The sequence below is a fragment of the Micromesistius poutassou genome (genome assembly GCF_964030765.1).
Source record: "Micromesistius poutassou genome assembly, chromosome: 21".
NCBI lineage: Eukaryota > Metazoa > Chordata > Actinopteri > Gadiformes > Gadidae > Micromesistius > Micromesistius poutassou.
In genome coordinates this window covers 5,435,246-5,457,741 of record NC_140291.1, presented here as the reverse complement: position 1 = coordinate 5,457,741, position 22,496 = coordinate 5,435,246, and the positions used below count along the sequence as shown (strand labels likewise).

The window sequence follows — 22,496 nt, the reverse complement described above, 5'->3', positions numbered from 1 at the left end:
ATCCCAGTCTCCATCGTTTAAGTTTGATCTGAAACATTTTTTGGATTTTTTGATGTTTTCCTGCAATTTGTTTGTGATACGGCAATTTTCTTATATTGTCGTCAGCTATCTACCGTGGACTGGATAAATGAAGAGCGACAACCAAGCTATATCTTATTTCATATTTTTGGTTAAAATGATAATCAACCATGAATCCTCTTAATGTACCCTGATCAGCCTGGTTCAGACCACAAACAGCATGCTAGTAGGACTTTGACTACTTACTGGTCCATTTTAGCTCCTCAACAACCCAGACCTTGTTCTGTCTCTGAGACTGAAAGCTCAAAGCTCATTTCCCTTTCTCCTCCAGGTAACTGTGATGTCTAATTTCCCTTGCCTTGATTAATCACGCTGTGTGTGAACTCCTCAAATTTTCTCCCCCTTCTATCCTTTACCAGACATTCATTATTCATTCTCATACTCATTACTGCACTTATGCATGCTTCAGTGTGTGTGTGTGTGTGTGTGTGTGTGCATTTAAACGTGTTCGTATGTGGAGGGTCTATGTGCATGTGTGTGTCTGTATGTTTATGTGTGTGCTCTCACACATGCTTTTGTGTGTGATGTGTGTACATCTCCTCCACTTGCTCCATGACCTCTGACTCGTCAAGGCTGATCTTTAGGATTCCGACCAATCAAATGCTGACTCTACATGGCAGGGACCCAGCCGGTACTGCTGTTCCTCCCTCCCCTCCCTCAGTTTGTAATTGATATATACATTTAGGGCATTTAGCAGATGCGCTATCCTCTATCCATCTGTCAGAAGAAAGAGAAACAACAATATATAGCTGTTGTTACAGTAAGGATGTTCATAGAAACAACTGCCAAACACTTTTTGCTACAAATTGCTAGGTTAACCCATTCCCTGTATACGACACAAAGCACACACCTCACAATAGATAATGCATGTGTATCCTTGATCCTGTGTGTCTATTAGAGGCTGAACGTTGCAGCCCCTTGCCAGTTGCTCTGCGGCGCCATGAGGCCTGGGGTCATGTGACCCGGTGGTATAGCTATACCTCGGGCTCTGCAGGAACACTACGGATGGTCTATTGATAACGGTCATTGACCAGTATCAATAGAAACAGCCGTTGGGGGCCCTGATTATAATTGCATGTGAATGGAGGAAGGCCGTTGTTTGGGTCAATGCGATTGTGTTATCGAGGAGTGATAAGAGAATGCAGAAAGAGGCTCTCACACACGCATTGCGGAAAGATTCACACACACCAACACACACACCAGCACAGACACACAGACACACACACACACACACACACACACACACAGATGCAAGTATAGTCATATACTGAGACATACACACACACAGATACTGTACAGTTACAAACATACATAAAGTCACGAATAGTATCTCTCTCTTTCTCTCTCTCTCTCTCTAAGCCTGAGTCTTTCTCTCCCAAACCCTCATTATACACACACACATACCATAACTTATTAACACACCATAACACACACACCCAACACACCCACCCAACACACCCACCCAACACACACACACGCACACACACACACCGAACGCACACGCACACACATCCCCCCACTCAAGCACATACACACCAAACACACACACAACCCATGCACGCGCAAACAGACACACACAGACACACACACACACCGACACAAATGCACACTCATGCAAACACACACACACACACACACACACACACACACACACACACACACGCATGCACACACAATTACACACACAAGCACACACACAGACCCACACAAAAACACACATACCTCCCCCACAAACACACATACACACTTTATCACAAACACCCAGTGTTTAAACTATGAATCATGCTCAAGTGCCATCCCAGTGAATTGGGTTAAGAAGAAGGAGCCAGACGTTTAGGTTCAGGCCAGCTTGGCGTCTGGTTTTCCTGGCGTCAGTTCAACCAAAAATGTAAGATTGGAGGTACTGTGTGGCGTGTGCTGAGTGGGCATGTGTGGAATCACACGACACATGCACGCACGCACGCACGCACGCACGCACGCACGCACGCACGCACACACGCACGCACACACACACACACACACACACACACACACATACAGGCTTTGCATGCATGTTGAGTTAACACTAAGTAGATCCTCATCACTCTGATGTAGAGAGACACACACACACACAAACACACACACACACACACACACACACACACCGACTCAAACGCTCTGTCTTTTCTGCTACTCCACCTGTCCGATTACAGAGTAATTAATGCATGCACTTGGACATTTCTTAACCATTTTAAATAATACACACACACACACACAAAAAGACATGCATGTGTATATAAACATGCAGCCATCTCCGGTGCTTGCCAGTGTAATTGGCTTGATGTCATTAAGTCCTAGTTAAAGTTTAGGGGCTGTAGTGGAGGTGTTGGGCATATGGTCTATATGGCAGGTGGATCTTGTATGGCGGATACAGATTAAAGGAGACACCAGGAGGATGATCACGCATAATGATTACATACGCAACCACCTTGATTTTATATAACGTAACTAATGATTAGAACGGAGGAAGAGAGCCACGGAGATAAGTAGCTCAGAGAGGGTAGTGGAGGGAGAACATGTGAAAAAGACGACGGAATTGTGTTGAGCAAAAAAAGAAGAGTTTCATGCAAATTGAAGGAACAAGAGGAGAGCTAATATGGAGTGTAAATGAGGCAGACCCGGACAGAGAGAGAAAGAGAGGGGGAGAGAGGGAGAGGGTTTCAGTGGATAGAGGTGACAGGGAGTTTTAAAGAAGTGACAGGTACCAGTAATACCCACGAGAAATAGAGAGAGTGTGTGTGTGTGTGTGTGTGTGTGTGTGTGTGTGTGTGTGTGTGTGTGTGTGTGTGTGCAAGTGTGTATGATTGTGTGTGTGTGTGTATGCAAGCCTGAGAGTGTGTGTGTGTGAGTGTGTGTGTGTGTGTGTGTGTGTGTGTGTGTGTGTGTGTGGGTGGGTGTCAGGTGTGTCAGTGTGTGCTTGAGTGCGAGCACATGCAAGCCAGCCGGGCGAGAGACAAAGTGAGAAAAAGAGAGAGAGGGTTAAATGTAATGGACACAAGCTCCTTAAAAGCCTTTTGCTGTTTACAGATATGAGCCGTTACGCAACCAGGACTCCCAGGTTAAACTCCCTAGCCTAGAACCACAAGGATGATGTCTTTTATTTATAATCTATCTTTATATTAGCCAGGATATGCTCACTGGGCAATAATATCAGCCCCCTTAAATGCTTAGCAACCTAACTTGCCAAGCACACTAACATGGCAAGAAAATAACTATAATAAAATATAAAAGAAAATATGTTGTCTACTGAAGCTATTATTCAGTGAATAACCACCACTCTCTCGACTCAACTCAAAAAGCATTTTTTAATGACACAACAAGTAAACATGTGGTGACGCAGATAACTAATAAACAGTGCCTTGTTCAGCAAAGGAAGCGTGACCGTATAAAGGCCAACACACACCGCCGCCGAAGCACAGCGCAGCACAGCGTCAAAAAGAACGTGAAAAAGCACTTTTTTAAAGCTATTTTGTACATCCCGGCTTGATACAAGGTCCTGTAGATATGGAGATTGTTGATGCGGTAGATGAATAATTCCACAATGCAAAATGAATGAGCAATGACAGTAAATAAAGTGACTAAACCGTAAACAAAGTGCCCGACAGGACATAAGTAACTATGAATTAATGTGACGATCATTGTAAGCACAAACAGAGGATCATGGGCATCAGGCCCATATATGTAGTCATAAAACAACTGGTATAACGTTATGGTAGCCTATACCGACTATGTTTGTTGATCTTCTGCTTTCAAAACATAACCACAACGGTGCTGCAGCGCGGCGCTTTCTATTGGTGCTAGGGGCGGCATCTGACGCGCGGAAAACTGCGCACCGCACCGCTTCAGCGGCGGTGTGTGGCCGGCTTAAGGCTTTATCTGTGTGAAGGTATACTGTATGATATCAGTACAAAGTTAGGGTGACCAGTATGACTCAACCTTAATATACAACAGTTTGATTTTGTTATCTTTGTTTAATTAATTTGCTGTTTCCGTGCTTCCGGGTCCATTGCACTTGGTGTCTTAATTGCTGCAGTGGCAAGAATTTTGATGTCTGCTGCCTTGGTAACGCCGTCCCTGGTAATTAGCGAATGCACACCGCAGTGCGTCTCACCATGTCACCGGCTGTGTGGTTATTTCCTGCTGCAGTGACAACCTTGTCATGTTGATTGCGTCAATTACCAAAAATGAATTTAAAAAGTTGACAGAAAAATGGCAGCAGAGGTTATTTTGAAAAAGTGTAAAACTCACTGTCACTCTCTCTCTTGTTTTCGCTCTCTGTTTTGCTGCTTTCTACATAATACCATGACGTTTGTGTTCCACTGTGCAATTCAATTTGTTTGTGCGTGTTTGTGTGTTTGTGTGTCCGTGCATGCGTATGAAAGTGAATGTGCATACGTGTGTTACGTGTGTGTGTACGACGTGCATGAGTGTATGTGTGCGTGCGTAAGATGAGAGACATCTTCCAATCCATTCATCTATCCATCCATCCGGTATCCTAGGTTACCAGATGAGAAACAAACCTAGGGATACTGGATGGGTGGATGGATGATAGCAAACATGTGGACAATGAATGGATGACCTGATGAATGGGTGAACAGAAGTGTTATACTGGAAGGGTGGATAGTTAGGAACAGATGGATACATGGCCAATGGATGGGTGGATGGATGAATTGGGTGAATTAATGGCTGAATAGGTAGATGAAGGATGGAAGGATGGGTGCTTGATAAATTGGACGAATGAATGGATGGATGGATGGATGAACTGATGAATGGATGAACAGGTAGTCTGGCCTGGTACCAGGAGTTACCAGGCCAGACCAGGGAGACCACGCTGTTTCAAGAACAATAAAGAATTTATTTTGAAATAAATATAACAAGAAGTGTGGTGCAAGTCAGTATAAATGAAAGTAACCAAAAAGGTCATGCGAAGATCAGTCCATGTGTTATAAACAAAGGAACAAAGGAAATCAAATGCCTGGAGGAGGGAGAAGCCAGTGGGGTATTCCAAAAACTGAGGTTTAACAATCAGAGTTAACGCTGAACTCTAGGTTGATTGACCCTGTGCCGACTAACCCAGAGCTGTCGGTTCCACAGCACCGGTTATGAATTAGTTCAATCAACACAGGGTTGGTTAACACAGGGTTGTGCGCGTTCACGGCAAACCTATAAAGACGTGATGTATGGATCATGGAAAATCTGATAAAAATGGCGAAACGGGCCACATATTTTACTGATCTCGAGCAGAAATTCAAAGTGGACATGATATTGCTATTCAAGGTACTAATTATATTATTTTTCCTCCCTCAGCAACTAAATAATAAAAATGATGGAAGAAAAGTGTTTGGTGTGTTTTTTTTTTTTTTAATTGAAATAATTTCTGCAAATGTGGCCTCGCATCCTTTGTCCAGCCCTTACAACCATTTGCGGAATGAGTTCCTCCTCGAGGAACCGGTCAAAGGGGGGAGGCATCTCTTTGCACAGAGTGGCTATATTGTGGAGGACGGCGCATGCAACAATTACATCGCATGCCCGTTCCGGACAAACTCTTTGCATTGGAATCTGGACTTCAATATCCCGAATGTATTTTCAATCTTAACGCGGGTTCTGCTGTGTGCCAGGTTAAATGTTGTCTGTGGTCCAGGAGCGGGATTAGGGTACGGGGTGATAAGCGTCGGGAGGGATGGATACCCTCGATCTCCTAGGAGATCCCCATCGAATTGCCCTGCGATGAAATACAAACTTTGAGCTATCTTGCACAAGCACAACAATTATATGAGGTCTATGATATGTTCATAATGCAATGCACCCTGTGGAAATGTATTGCTCACATTGGATGTGTGCCATCAATGCACCCAATTACATTAGGAAATCCTGAAATATAACACCCAGATGAAAAGTCAACAAGGATAATTTCGGAGCCATTTGGGAACACTTAAAGTAGATAATGCTGACTTGCAAGTTGGTGAAACTCCATTTTAATGTGGGTTTATGGCCTGGAAAAACGATGAAGTTACGCAACAACCGCTTCAGCGCAAGACGGACTGAGTGGCAGACGGTAGCTTTGCCTATGTGCTCAGCATCTCCTACACTGTACAAAAAGCTACCCGTCGCAAAAAAACTGAAAGCTATGCAAATTGTTTGTAGTGAACTGAGGGCAGATCCACGATTGGTAACATTTGCAATGTAGGGTTGGAGAAGGCTATTTAAATATATCAAAGAATCACGTGAAAAACGATATCTCTCCAGCAAAAAGTCATCCGGAAAGGACAATATGTCGAGCCGTGGTCTAATTAATCACTCTAAAATTACTCTGTGAATTGCACAAATTATTTGCGCTCCGATATCAACAGGCCTCTCGTCAAAAGGGCATGCCATTGTGAACACGTAAAAGCTGCGATAAACGCGGGTTTAAATACCTTGAGCAAAACCGGGTTATCTTCCAAACTTAACCTGCGCAAAACCTGCTCTGACCAGGTTTGATTGAGAGCACATGTTTCTATAGCAACTTACATACCGTGTTCATTTTGGAACGGAAAACCTAGGGTAGCCGCTAACCCTGGGTTAACTTAGCTGGGTAAGTGATAAAACCGGCATTGTGGAATACCCCATAGGTCTGTTGTCTGGGCAGGCTCTATATACTGTGGTCCCGATCCAACCCACACCTGCCAACAATCTCCTAATTAGTAGGGAGAGCAACACAGGCATACAAACAGCAGGGGCGGGGTCAAAGACCCACCTGGGTCGTCACATCCCCCCCCTTAAAACAGAAGCCCACCTAGATGGGATTCTGTACCAAAGAAACAATCAAAACAATCAAAATAAATAAATCAATAACCAATCAATCCAAAACAAGTAGAAACAACCAAAAACAACAAAAACTCAACCACCACCAGCTATCTCCAACCAACCTCCTGTCCCACAGCAAAACCGGGCCTAAGCACTTTAAGAGGGACAGGGGAGGAGTGAAATAATAACATGCATGAAATCAACCACCTATTCCACCACCTCTGGGCGCTAACGCATGGGAAGTTGGAACCATAGGATTCAATTCGTATTTGTTTATTTTGCCAACTCAGTTCATGGAGTGAGATCAACTTTTAACCAGAAACGTTTGGAAGTTAGTTGAAACAGCTAAAATAAACAGTTCAACTTGTAGTTTTATGTTCACTCAATGTAAAAATCCTTTTAAGACCAGCAATTTCAAGTTATCGTTTTTACAGTGTAGTTAGAGGGGGGCTGAGGGCTTAAATGGGAAACTTGTTATGTCTCTAGCATAAGAAAGTCAGTCTCTGAAGTCAGATGCTTTCAACTCACTCAAAACAGCTAATTTCAACTGCTTTGTGATTACAAATGTGTTAATGCATTAAGGTTGTTTGAACAATTATTTGGAGAAAGGAGGATCCAGTATACTGGATTCTTAAACATTTTAAGACTTTGAGGACTCAACTGACTTAAGGATTTATTGTAAAAGGCTGACCATCTGTTCTGGGTGTTTCGGTGGCTGAGTCAAACACACCATGAACACGCTGAATAAAGGGTGTTCAATGTTTTTTACCTTCTTTCGTCTAAAGTCAGTGTTTTATCTGTGTTCACTTCGTTGTACTCACTTCCATTGCCTCTTGCTATAGTCTGGCAATGGCAGATTGGTTTGGCTTTGAGGATTAGAAGGCTCTCCACAACCAGGATTTGGGCAACCGAGAAAATCCCATTGAAACGGACAGGGAATGAAATGTCCAAAATGAGTGGGAGAGAGATTGGATGTGACGATACACAATCACAGAGAAAGCAGTAACAACGACACACACAGGGGGTGAGAGAGAGAAACAGGAGGAGAGAGGGGCACGCTGAGACCGGAAGATCATGACATATTATTTCAACTGTGGATTCTGAACAACTGCGATGCCGGGACGACAAAGAAAGCGATAGAGACACCAGACGAACAGAAGATCGAATTAACATGACGGACAATGGGAGCAGGCCGAGAGTAATTGAGGAGTGAAAGAGACTCAGATACAGCCAGAGAGATAGAGTGAGACCAGGAGAGAATCACAGAGAGAGAGTTGGTTATCTGTGATAGATCTATTTACTCGGACACCACTTTGTGAGAAAGACCTTTGGAGCTTGCGGTTTTATCTGAGTGGGTCTGAGAAGCTGGTCGATCTTAATTATGGCACTGTTAACCTCCAAGACTACATGTTCCTTTCCGCATACCCTTTGACCCCAGCCAATGGAAACCTTGGATAGGGGCAGGGAAGTGGGAGCAGCTGTTGCATAAGAAACAAACCTGGACAAGTATCGTGCCAGGAAATGGTCCAGGATAGGGGTTTAGTGTGTTTGGGTTCTGAGTTTGAATCCCAAAGTCTGCAGTCTACCTCTTGGCATCCATGAGCAACATACATGCTCGTTAACGCCGAAGCAACTTACGAAGATTCACTGTAAGTTGCTTTGGGATTACTATGGTAAAAGTGTCTGCTGAATACAGCAATACAGCGTCTGCACTTTAGCATAACTATGCAAATTATGCATAATGTAGATATGCCTAATATAGAGGATTTTGATGAACATACGATTTTGGTCCCTTAAAAAGTTAGTTTCAGTTCAAATGTTAAGTCGGGGTTTAGAGGCTAAACTAAGTGGCTAAGCTAAGTTCTTATTTGCTTATGCTTTTCTTGTCTGTGGTCTATGTCTGTACTGTAACTGTACTTGTCAGCTATCTTGGCCAGGACTCCCTGGAAGATGAGATATTATATCTCAATGGGACCTTCCTGGATAAATAAAGGTCAAATAATAAAAATAAAAATAAACTCACTCAATACATATACATATATAATATACAATAACAAAGCAAGCATATGCATACCTATGCTTCAAGTCGTTCCCTCTCGGCACAAAACCGGGTAAAAATATGAAACAGTGTGTTCAGCATTTATATGTTCTATCTTTAAAATAAATGGAGAGGCTTATGTAATCTCCTCTGCTTAACTTCCCCACCATAAGCTGGTATTTCAACAAGGCTGTTTGATTCCCTGAATTAGACCCAGGAGGGGAAAAAAGCTTTCACGTCTGTTCGATGTAAACAACACATTCATTTATTATCCTGTAGTGACACTAATCACCTGAGAGCAAGTTCACTCCAGGGCTGCAGTAGCCTAAGAATATCAATTTGATCAATTTATTTCTCAGAGCAGAAAAACAAGCGAAAACATTTTTCCATATCGCCGTGGAAATGATCCACGTGGTTTTTCTATACAACCTGTTCGGTTGGTCAGAGGACAGGGTTCAACAACACTGTACTCTGTGTTTCAACAAGGACATAAATGCCTGGGAGACAGCTCATGAAAACAAGCTTCTCATCACGGCTTCCCCTGCAGTGAGTCGTAAAAATATCTTCTCATAGCCGTACGTGTGTGTGTGTGTTTGTGTGTGGGTGAGTGCATTAGTGTCTGCGTGTAAGTGTGTTTAATTGACTACATTTATATATTTATTCCAAGGTTTACGGCCTGTTGCCGGTGGTTTACGGCCTGTTGCCGGTGGTTTACAGAAAAGCATATCTCAGCCACTGAAGCAGCAGACTACCAGCAAGACTAAGCAGCGTGCGTGTGTGTCTGTGGCTGCATTTTGCACTGGAGAACGTGAAAGGGCAAAAGTTTAGGAGGATAAAAGGAACATTTATAACAAAAACTGATGGATAAAGACGAATAAAGATCAGTACTAGGGTTATTGCAGAGCTTCAGATAAGGAGTAAAATGCAGAGCCATCAGCTGTAATAAACTGTAAAATGGCAGCTATACTATTTCCATAACAATGATGGCTAGTATGCAGCAGAGTTACAGTAACCTTAGCATAGCATCGTAGAAGCATTAATCTGCCAACTACAACCACATGAGTCCAGTGTGTTGCTACACAAAATGGTGGCTTCTCCAAGACCCACGACCAAACTCCACCCATCATTAGCCGGTCATGCTGTGTTAGCTTATTCGCTGGCTGTGTTTCTAAAGGTCAACTGCAAGGGAAGCGTTTAGGCGTCAAAGGTTTGAGGATATTGGACCCCCTGGTGTTTGCACAGGTGGGTGACGGTGTGAAGGGCTGTTGTTCACTCGTGTGTGTAAAGCCGATTGACGAATGAGCAAGACTTGATTGAATTCCGACTTTCAATAGAAACCACGTCGGTTGAATGAAAGGATTGCAAACAACCTAATGAAAGAAAGAACGAGAGAAGGTGGGAAAGAGAAAGCGAGAGGAAGAAAGAAAGAAAGAAAGAAAACAAAGGCAGAAAGATACCCAGCCTATTTATATAACTAATTGTGCATTTTTGTATGCGTGGTGACCAGGGAATCGACCATTGTGTAGGTGTGCATCATGTGCTATCTGTGTGTGTGTTTGTGTATGTGTGTGTGTGTGTGCGTGCGTTTGTGCTTGCACGTCTGTATTTTTGTATGTTTTATTTAAGTGCCAAGACCCCTGCATTTGAAATGATTTGAAAGGTGATATAAATAGAGTCCTATTGAATTGGTTGAGGGAGGTGATTCAACATGATCAGAAACCAATTCACAACTCGTGGGACAAAACTAACAAACCATGCACACACACACACACACACACACACACACACACACACACACACGCACACACACACACACACACACACACACACAGGTGGATTTAAAAATCTACCACTCAACTTTTTTACCAGCCACTTTTTATATGCAATTTCTTTAATATATGCGTTAATGTTAAACAATATAATAGTAAGAATAGCTAATAAAAGTGTTTTTCATACACTATTATTTGGTCCATCAGAAGTGATTTCTACTGTAAGTAGGTGCTACCAAGGAACTGAGTTGCAAAATTATAGGCCTTTTAACACCGCCAAGCCGGTTCGGTCGCGGCTTGGCAAGCCCCGGCACGCCCTGGCAATTTCACCGTCTCGCCTGTGTGAAACGGAAGGGGTAAAATTCCCCCTCTTCACAGAGCGGGCTTTCTTGGTTCACTGGAGAAGGCGGGGCTACGCACAGAGTCTAGACCTCTGGAATAATTTGCATACTCCCGAATGTTACATTTGCATGCAAGAATGAGTTCATGTCTGAGTGTAGGCTACAAACACGATTAACTATTTGCAAGTGCAAAAACGCCAACATATTCTTTTTTTGCTGACCACTTGCTTTTTATCCCGACAAAAGCCTTGTAAGGACAGTTTCTCTGGGTCTTTGTTTAATGCATTATGCGACTGCATCACCTTTTCTCCCATGATCAGCAGCTCACGGATTTCACCGTCTCTCCAGTTAGAACTACTCATGTTGATATTGCTGCGTTGTCTCTGTTGTAGAGACAACGCAGCCCCCCCCCCCCCCCCCCCCGGAACCTGGAGCCGTCTAATCGCATTTACATCAAAATGAAAACGCCAATATGTGTATGGTCCGGGAGGGTAAATTGGGCTGCTAGCTCAAGCAGGCAATTACCTTGCCTGCTTGACATATACCTCGGGCAGTGTAAACGCACAGACCATGACGGGGAAAGTATACTACTCCGTATCCGTAATCGGAAATTTATTAGTCCTTAATGTGCAAAGTAAACAATGTACAAAGTAAATAAGGTGCAAGTCAAACCGGGAAAAGTGATTCCGGAAATGAATTTGTTAGAGGACCAATCACAGCCCTTGCCGTCTCCGGCCGTCTCCGTTGCCCCGACGGATAGTTAATAAATATTGGATGAGCACGTAGAGCTACGGAGAGGGTCTCTGACAGGCTCTCCATCGACGGAGAGGGCTCTCCGTATGTACAGCACTTTACGGAGGACTATAAATCCACCTTAAGATGAGCATATTTGTCAGTGTAAAAACGAGTTACAGTTCAATAAGAAAGGCGAAGAAAGGGGGGTGTTCGGCGAAAAACTGATCTAACTGTATGGTTGTGGAACTGTGTGGAAAGCACACTGGCAAATTTCCATCCCTGGCATGCACACACACACACACACACTCACACACACACTCACACACACACACACACACACACACACACACACACACACACACACACACACACACACACATGCATGCACACACAAACAAACTCACACACACACACACACACACACGCATGCACACACAAACACACTCACATACGCACTCATGCACTTACACACACACACTACTACCCTAAAGGACATACAACCAAGCACCCACAAGTCAAACATTTTTGAGTATTGTGCAACACGTTCTACAAATTTCAAACTTGAATTCAAACTCAAAAATCCTGCTTCAGTTGATTCAGGTCAGAGGATGGGTTGTTTGGAGTTGAATTTGGTTGAGTATAATGTTGCCAAATGAGGCTAGCCAAAACCCGCTCGATGACTAGAATTAAATGTGTCGCCTGGCAACAGTGGACCGGCTGAGTATGAACTGAGTATCTGCACATTGTTAACTTTTGATTTCGACCAACAAATACATACTAACTTACTTACATTAGCATTAGCATTTATCTATTTCTACACACACATATATATATATATATATATATATATATATATATATATATATATATATATATACAAATACACACCCACACAAGCTACATCCCTAAGTGTGTAGTTGTCTATAATTGGCTGAGCAAATATATTTCACCAGATTGTTCTGTCCGGTGCAATGAGTTTGTCAGGTTGGTTTGAGTTAATTGCAACCTACGCAGACGGACAGACGGACAGAGCAGTACACAGACACATATACGAAAAACATTAGTAGCCCCATGACCTCACAGAATGACGCCATTCTGGAGAGAAAACAGTAGGAAAACATGTATGTTTCAACCTTACGCAACCGTTTGTTTACATGAATAAGCGCCGACGGTACGACGAGGCCATTGCAAGGTCACAGTGTAGGATTGACGGTAGGCAGTCGCACCTCGAAGCTACTGTTTTCCTGTCTTACACAGATCGAACCCAGCCATTAACTATATGATTATTAAACATCCGTTAATGGCATCTTACCATGTAGAGATTCAATGAATTCATAGAGCATTGCATTAAACCGTCCTTCCTTTTTTCTTTTTTTTTTCTGTCCTTTTCCCCTATGTGCACTCCCTCCTTCCTTCCCTCTGCCTCTCTTTCCCTCCGACAAATACTCTAGGAAGGAATACATTGTGTAGATATCAGTATTGGAACGACTTCCACTGGAGTCATGCACGTACGTTCCACTGCACGTTCTTTTTTTTCCTTTGCATTTTTATTCTTTAATATAGAGTAGAGATAAGACAGGAAGGTATGGGAGATAGAGGGGAAGCCATGCAGCAAAGGACCACGGGTAGGAATCAAACCTGGGTCGCTGCGTTCAGGACTGAGCCTTGATGGTACACGCTCTACTCGGTGAGCCACCGGGGCGCCCCACCACTGCACGTTTCTCAGACACACAGGACTCTCAGGGACACTCACTCTGCACGGTGGCCGTCCGGGTGCAGTTGTAGAGGATGGCCAGCTCTCCGAACACCTTCCCTGGACCCATGGTGCACAGCTTCATGGTCTCCTTGGTCACCTCCACTCTGCCATCTGGGGAAGGGAGAGAGGGAGGGAGGGAGGGGGAGAGAGAGAGAGAGAGAGAGAGAGAGAGAGAGAGAGAGAGAGAGAGAGAGAGAGAGAGAGAGAGAGAGAGAGAGAGAGAGAAGAGACAGAGAGACAGAGGGGACAATTAGTGTCAACAGACCTGGGAATCATCTCAAACAAGAATATATATGTATATATGTTGTTCATGTACGTCATCGAGTTCTGAATGCCCGCTAAACTACGAAACATTATTCCCAGGTGTAGGGTTACGACAGGGAAGCTGCCACCACTCGCTCACTCCTTCACTTATTCACTCCACCGACGTATCACTTCCTGCTATTCAGCCCTTTCACCAATTGCACAGAGTGACACTTGAAGGCAGTCTATTCCAGCTCATGTGGAATAGACTGTGGCAGCTGCCCAACCTGCACACCACCACCACCACCCACAGCCGTGTGTGGATGTGGAAGCAGAAATGGAGTACACATCTTTTACCGGTCAGTTCCTGTCTTCTGAATATACTCACAGCTACACTCTCACACACACACACACACACACACACACACACACACACACACACACAAACAAACAAACAAACAAACAAACAAACAAACAAACACAAATACAGACACTCGCACCAACACACAGAAATAGAGACACACACACACACACACACACACACACACACACACACACACAGAAACACAGACACACGTACCAACACACAGAAATAGAGAAACACACACACACAGAAACACAGACACACGTACCAACACACAGAAATACACAGACTCCCCACAGAGCCTTTGAAGGGTGTTTGGTTCAAATCCTGGGCTCTTTCTGGTGCCCATGGGCAAACAGATAAAGGTTGGCAAAAGTTCACAGACAAACCTTCCATTAAACATATTTCAGAGTGCATCATCCTTAAAGCTAGGGTGAGCAACTTATTTTAGAAGCATATTTTATCATATGTGTTGGAATTCTCTTTACATCCCGCCAGCAATCAATAAATCAGCTCTGAAAGAACAATGATCACAAATAATGATATCGTATGAGTTGTCAAAGGTTAAGCAGGCAGATTTCCACAGGTGGCCACAAAAAACAACGTGTACTTTTAGGATGGAGAATAACCAATAATAACATTTGTTATGCTTCTTCAGACTGGGTATCCCCGCCCATTCTGCCGGCGATTTGCGTTCGCCCTGCAGAAGGGTCTGGAGAAGAGCAATACAATTCTTTCTAGTTTCGATACGTTTTTGCGGGAGCCACGACTGCGGAAAAACTGCTATGAAAATGTCATGATGACTTTAAGCCTCTGTTTCCTGAGAGAGAGAGAGTCTGTTTCCTGGAAGTAAACACCACTAACATGTTCCCCATTCACATCGACTTGACCTTGAACCTGCAGTGAAACTGACAACATTTAAGGTTTTCTAATCACACATTAGGTCACATTCACAACCAATGCAATTGATTTTGAGGCCAGGAGCAGCAGCACTAAAATGGTGAATGCCCCCAAAAAAGTCCCAGTTCAACGAAACGTTTAATGGAGAAAGAACGGTTGATTTATAATGGACGCCGGCGGACTGGTAATGACTAGTAGTACCTGAGAGAGAGACCCTTGGAGTATACTTAAGATATTTAATAAGAAAAACAACACAGAGTAACTCTGGGCATGTCTGGTTAAATTCCCTTTGTGTGTGTGTGTGTGTGTGTGTGTGTGTGTGTGTGTGTGTGTGTGTGTGTGTGTGTGAGAGAGAGTGTGTGTGTATGTCTGTCTGACTGTCTACTAAAAGCAGTAGCTAGATTTGTTCTCATCAACTATTAATATCTTACTGACAGGGAGAGAGAGAATGAGAGAGAGGAAGAGAGGAAGCATACATTTTTGCTTGTAATACCATGTTAGTGTGTGTTTGTGTGTGTGTGTGTGTGTGTGTGTGTGTGTGTGTGTGTGTGTGAGTGTGTGTGTGTTTGTGTGTGTGTGTGTGTGTGTGTGTGTGTGTGTACATGCGTGTGTGTGTCCGTGGGTGGGCAAAGCCATTGTTTGAACAGATCACAGCAAGTGAAATTGAACACATCACTAACTAGCTTCATCGCAGAGACACACACATACAATTGTTGAGGAAAGATGAGGGATATTGAGGGACAGCATGACAGAGAGATAGTGCTAGAGTGAGAGAGAGCTAGGAAGAGAGGTCATCACAACAAAGCTATGAAGAAATACATGAGATTGTGTGAGAGAGAAAGAGCTAAAAGGGAGATGAGCAAAAATAGGTTTAAAACGTTGGACGAATCGGCACGTAAAGACCTTCAGGTGACAAGAAAATAAATGCTCTCACTGGAACTACAATTTGTCTTGATGTTTTCAAGATGTTGCTGTATTCCTCAGTCATTGAGTGCTTATCATCAGGCCATTTCCATTTGTGTTGGAGATTATTATATTCCCTTTGGAGTATTCACATTTGTGAGACCCTATATTATATAATATATTATATATATCTAACCCTATATTTGGCATTGTTTTTCTTTCAAATGAAGTGGGTGCACTCAAAATGAACACTATCCAACTCTAAAATAACTACTGCCTTAGTTCCTGTCCTGGATGATCTCCATGGCTGCCTACTCACTGGTCTGTACCAACTGCTAGGCTGACTTATCATTCATCAGGGCAGATGCTCCAACGTGGGATGTCACTAGGGGGGGGCTTCTGAAATGACTTTATTATCTAATCAATATCACACCCAGTGAACTGAATACATCTCAAGTCTAGCCTACTGTGCACAGGGTGGATTTAGGACATGAATTGAAAGAAATGTTATTAGTACTTATATATATACCTGTATATGGACTGTATGAATGATCAATGACCTGTAAGTCTCTGCAGTCTCCCTCGAGCCCATGAGCCTTTCTCAAAACAAGGAATTTAAAAAAAGCTGACCTTTGTTTGTTGTTGACAGTTTGAGACGTATTTTTAATTTCTGTGAATTTAGTCGGAATGTCAGAAGTTAATTTAGGGATGAAATAGCATACGAACATTGTAAAAGAAAACGACGTGTTTTTTTGTGGTGTGTCTAGAACACTTCTGAGAATTGTAACCGTTCTTTGCAAAATTGTGTATTTGGACACAACTTCTGCATCCGCAAAAAGATGACAACGATTTCACAAGGACACAAGAACACAAGTGCAGACAAGAAGAGAAAGGCCCCGTATTTTTTCCAGCACACTTTTGGGCGGTAAGAGGTCGACTTTAACCAGACGTAACGTGAAACACCTGGGAGAGGTGTTTCACGTGAGTCTCTGTGTAACCACATAGACTTGAGTTTTCTATTCATAAATCAGACACTATTTTTACAAGTCAGCTGCTATTTAGTGATTTAGCAGATGCTTTACAACATTTTGTCGTTATGTCGTTATGGAACAGGTGAGGTTAAGACGTCTTGCTCAAGGATGCCTATATGGTCGACTGGTGGTTTTGTGTGTGTGTGTGTGGGGGGGGGGTTTGATCCCAGAACCTTTAGGCTTGAGTCAAACCCCCACCCCAGCAGTCTTTCCTGCAGCATACCACCCCCCCCCCCCCCCCCAGCCCCCTCCCAGAACTTCATGGCCTCAAGGGGATAATTATATTCCCTGCTTCATTTCCTGACTGTCTGACATACACTTTTGAATCCACTGTTCCAAAATGCCCCATCATTTCATGCTAATTTTAATTATGTCCGCCAGTCACAAGGTCGAGAAAAAACTGAAAACTAGAGGGAGCTAGAGAAAGAGAGGATGCTTCTGAATTCAGAGGATAGCAATAGTAAAAAGAATGACGGACAGATCGACACATGGTGAGCTGCACCAGAGCTTTCAAACAGTTCAAAGTAGATGACAAAATGTCCCCGTTACGTCCTCCCCACTGTTTCATCTGCATGTTTTTCTCATTAGTGAGAAACAAGAGGAATGACATCGGGTTGGGTTTAAGATGCAATGTTCGAGCATCGCAATCAACAGTCACATCATGAAACAAAAACAAAAAAACAGAAGGACAAAAGAAAGACTGCGATAATCAACCTGAGGGCTCAGGCAGCAGCCAAGGCAAAGACACGAGAGGAATTCAAAAACTTAATGGAATGAGAAGAGGAGGGAAAAAGGTTGGAGAAGTCGAACGGGAACACATGAATAGAGAGATGTCAACGAGGCCAAAGAAAGGTGAAGGACAAACCTTCATGAATTAAAATAGGGACATGCCATAAGGATATCTAAGGTATAATTATTGTGATGGAATGGATCTGTGTACTTTCTTTCAGAGCAGAAAATAGAGGCGATAAGTGCTCTTCCCCTATATTCTGCTAGAGAGGCGTATTAAAGTCAACGTGTATTGTATTTTTGAAGACAGAGAAATTACTGCTGGTATACAATCTGAATCAATACACAGGTTGAACAACTGTTAAATGACTTGACGAGAAACTGATAAAACAGACCATGCCATTAGTGGCCGTGTCGGAAGCAAGGAGGAAAAAGCAGAAAGGAAAGAAGGAAGGAAGGAAGGACAGTAAAAGAGGGGATGGATTGCTTTACGACTGAAAGAGAAGGGACGTGAAACAACAATAAATCAAAGATGGATACATGGCTCTCTCACACACACACACACATACACACACACACACACACACACACACAAACAAAAGACGCATCATTTAACAAATCTCAATCTTGCTGTCACTATCTATTTGTGACGTGTGTGACAACATGAAACATGACCATGGTTAGGCTCTGTGTGCGTGACAGTGTGCATCAACAAACTGATGAATGTCCTTCTATACAATGTGGAGCAAAAAGTTGGTTGACAATTGAGCTGTTAAATATAATAAATAGATGAGAATGAATAAGCTGAACAAGGCAGAAGAAATGAGCAAGGAAGGAAGGAAGGAAGGAGGGAAGGAAGGAAGGACGTGATGAAGGAAGGAGGGAGGAGGGAAGGAAGGAAGGAAGGAGGGGAGGAATGAAGGAAGGAAGGAAGGAAGGAATGAAAGGAGGAGGAAGGAAGGAAGGAAGGAGGGAAGGATAATAAATAGGGGTTGGATTGATATACGACTGAAAGGAGGACAGTTTTAAAGATCTCCATCATGCAGTCACAGTGACATAGTGAAAATAGACCATCGTTGGGCTGTGTGTGAGTGTGAGGGTCCAAGTGTGTGTTTGTGTGTGTGTGCATTCGTTCAGTGTGGACGTGTCCACGTCAAGATTAAATTCGTTCAGAGGTTTGATTTAAACGTCCTTCCTCATGTCCTTTTCTTTCACATTCACTCTCTCCTTCCTTCCCTTTACATCTCTCTCCCATCCATAAATCTATTTAATGATATACTATTCTCTCTCTATATCGTTTTTAGTTACACAAATATAGCCTCCATACCAATAGATTCATAAAGAGATAGATAAATAGACAGAGAGAGATAAACACACACACACACACACACACACACACACACACACACACACACACACATATTGTCAGCCATACATCATAGCAGCACTGACAGGCTGTCCTGTCAAAGAAACGTATTTAACCAATGAAACCGCCTGTCAGAACAGAAGACCCTCCCATCAGTCAAGTAAAATTAGTGTCGGTTGCGCTGAAGTCAGACAGAGCCGTGACAAGGTGCTGCAGACTGGCCTGACAAGCTAAGGTAGTGTGTGTGTGTGTGTGTGTGTGTGGGGGGGGGGGGGGGGTTCAGATGGACAGGGGGCTTAAAGGGGTAGTTCAGGATTTTGGACATCGGGTCTCATTTCCAAGTGAGCCAGTGTGTTATTTATCATTGGAGACCGTTTTCAACACTTTCCATTTAGTCCTTCTATTTGCAGAAATCGCTGGTGCTAGACTAGCGCAAGTCGAGGGGAACTGCTAGCCTGCCAATAAAAAGAGTTTTACCCACTCCAAAGTACACCCGATGCAAACCAATTATAATGCCTGACTATCGATGTAAATGTCTGTGTTGATAGAATAATATTAGAAATAACTAAGAGGTTGGCGGTACAGTGGAAATATAAACTTTTTGAAGAATGCACAGAAGGAAACGATGTGGAGAGGGGAGGGGAGAGGAGAACAGTCGTGTTGAGTTCAGAGACACACTGTGATATAAATTCACACAAGGGAGCGCACGCACACACACACACACACACCACACACACACACACACACACACACACACATAAACACACACACTCACACACACACACAGGAACACACACATTCATATACACACACACACACACACACACACTTGCCAGAGGCAGGCATTTAGTGCTTCCCTTGAGTACCCCGCTCCGCTGTCTCTTTGTCAAGAGAAGAGACTACCGCTGAGACTAGGAAAGAGAAAGAGAGAGAGAGACTACCGCTGAGACTAGGAAAGAGAAAGAGAGACTACCGCTGAGCTTAGGAAAGAGAAAGAGAGAGAGAGACTACCGCTGAGACTCGGAGAGAGAGAGGGAGAGAGAGAGATGGAGGGAGAGAGAGTTTACCATGAGACTTGGGAGAAGGGAAAGAGAGAGGGAGAGACTACCACTGAGTCTAGGAGAGAGAGAGATGGAGGGACTCCTGCTAAGGGAGCGAAAGGGTCTGGGAGAAAAAGAGAAGGACTGCCACTGAGACTGGGAGAGATAGGAGGGAAGGAGAGAGAGAGAGAGAGAGAGAGAGAGAGAGAGAGAGAGAGAGAGAGAGAGAGAGAGAGAGAGAGAGGCCACTGAGACTGGGGGGAGTAATGCTGAGATTGGAAGGGAGTCGGAGAGTGAGAACTTTGATGTGGAAGTTGGGTTGTGTAATGCTAGAGACCTGAATTAGAATGAAAGAATTAGAGGGAGAAATAGATAGGAACACAGGATAGACATGAAAATATCCACAAAGGTTTCTATACTGAGGCAGTCAAGATCAGGGCTATATTTACCACAATCAATGGTATTACTGCTCCGTCACTGTCTGTCTCAAACACGCATGGGCAGACACACACATGCACGCACACAAACACGCATGCACGCACAAACCCATGCACACACGCACACGTATAGATACTCTCTCACACACACACACACACACACACACACACACACACACACACACACACACACACACTCACTTTCTCTCTCTTACACATACACACACACAGACACAAACACACACACATTTTCACGCACACAAGAGAAATAATAATATAATATCTATATTATTATAATAAAATAATATCTATATCTATATCTATATAGATATAGATATATATATATCCACACACACACATCTATAGTGTATATATACTTTGTTATAGAGACTGAGCTCAAGAGATGGAGAGGAGAGAGAGAGACGGAGAGAGTGAGAGAGAGATGGAGAGAGAAAGAGAGAGAGAGCGAGAGAGAGAGAGAGAGAGAGAGAAAGAGACAGTGAGAGAGAGACAGAGAGAGAGTTAAAGAACAAGAGAGCAAGAGAGAGAGAGAGAGAGAGAGAGAGAGAGAGAGAGATCAGGGGAAAAGGACAATAAGAGGCATTGAGAGATCAAACAGGACATCGAGATGCAGTGGATTCACATATCGAAGGCATCGCTGCCTGTTTTGCATGAAACAGCCGGTCTCTGTAAACTATAGAGCAGAACGGGGTTCAAAGGACTGGGAGGTGACCTTGTGTCCCCAGGTATCGGCTTCACGACAAACCCTGTGAACTGTTTAATTCAGGCTATGGAGCGGGTAGTGGTTATCAATGAGCTGACCAATACTGTCAGATGGTACAGGTGTGTGGGGCACGGGGCTGTGTGGGTTAGCGTGTGTGTGTGTCTGTGTGTGTACGCGCCTGTGGGTGTGAGTGTGTGAGTGTGAGTGTGAGTGTGTGTGTGCGCCTGTGAGTGTGCCTGAGTGTGTACCTTTGAGTTTGTGTATTTGTGTGTGTGTGTGTGTGTGTGTGTGTGCCTGTGTGTGTGCCTGTGTGTGCGTGCCTGTTTGTGCGTGCCTGTTCAGGCATCGGGTTTTACTCTTTTACTCTTTTACTTTGAAAGTAGAAACCAACTCAAGAGTTTCCAACGCGTAATTGGAAACCTATTTTCATAACCCATAAACCTTTCCTTTCTAAACCAATCATGGCTAATAATAATACGAATAATCTATCCCTCATGAAATCAATACATCGACCAGAGCCGTCATCAAACAACACTACAACCCTGTTTCCAAGGTAACCACTAGCGGTTAGCGCTGGTTGAAATAGACAATAGAAGAGTGAGTCAGCTGTAATATAATCTTCAGGAGTTTGCGGGCCAGGGTGGGGGTGGGGGGGGGGGGGGGGGTGGGGGGGGCACAGTTGTACATTAACGGGGGGAGTGTTTACTGACCTTGCGGGTTTGTGAGGCGCATCTGTGGCCACTTTACATTCAAAGGCCTCATCTTCAATAGGGTGATGTTTATGTTGCCCATACGGTACTAACCCATACCGGCGCCATACCGAGTAAATGTCAACCCGCCCAAATGTCACGTCCACCCTCAGAGTGCTAATTACCATCACGGGTATCACAGCAAACAAAGGAGGTACAAAAGGCAATAACTGGAGGGAAGTGGAGGTGAGCAAGGGGAGGGAAGGGAGCGAACGCTGGAAGGGAGAGGAAGCAAAGGCACCAGAGAAATAAAAAAAAGTCATCCATTTTTTCCTCTTTTTAATTTCCTGTGATGGAGCACTAGCGGGCCAGACGGCCCACGATGGACGGGAGCAAACAAGAGTGTGTAAACAATAAAACAACAATAGCATGAGAGAGATGGATGGGAAGAGATAGAGAGACTGAGAGAGGGGACACACAGGAGACACTGTTAAGGAGCCAGTGTGTACTACTAGTGTCTTCACTAAT

General features: G+C 43.7%; 1 protein-coding gene across 2 annotated transcripts in view; it reads right to left on the bottom strand.

Moving 5' to 3' along the window:
* Nucleotides 1-22,496, bottom strand: part of prkg1b (protein kinase cGMP-dependent 1b) — a gene marked incomplete at its 5' end in the record, with an annotated part of 120,195 nt that overhangs the window by 54,340 nt on the left and 43,359 nt on the right. For both annotated transcript variants that reach the window (XM_084485308.1, XM_084485307.1), the window contains one exon: nt 13,540-13,653. In XM_084485308.1, the coding sequence (XP_084341434.1) occupies nt 13,540-13,653 (114 nt within the window). The remainder of the gene's footprint in view (nt 1-13,539; nt 13,654-22,496) is intronic.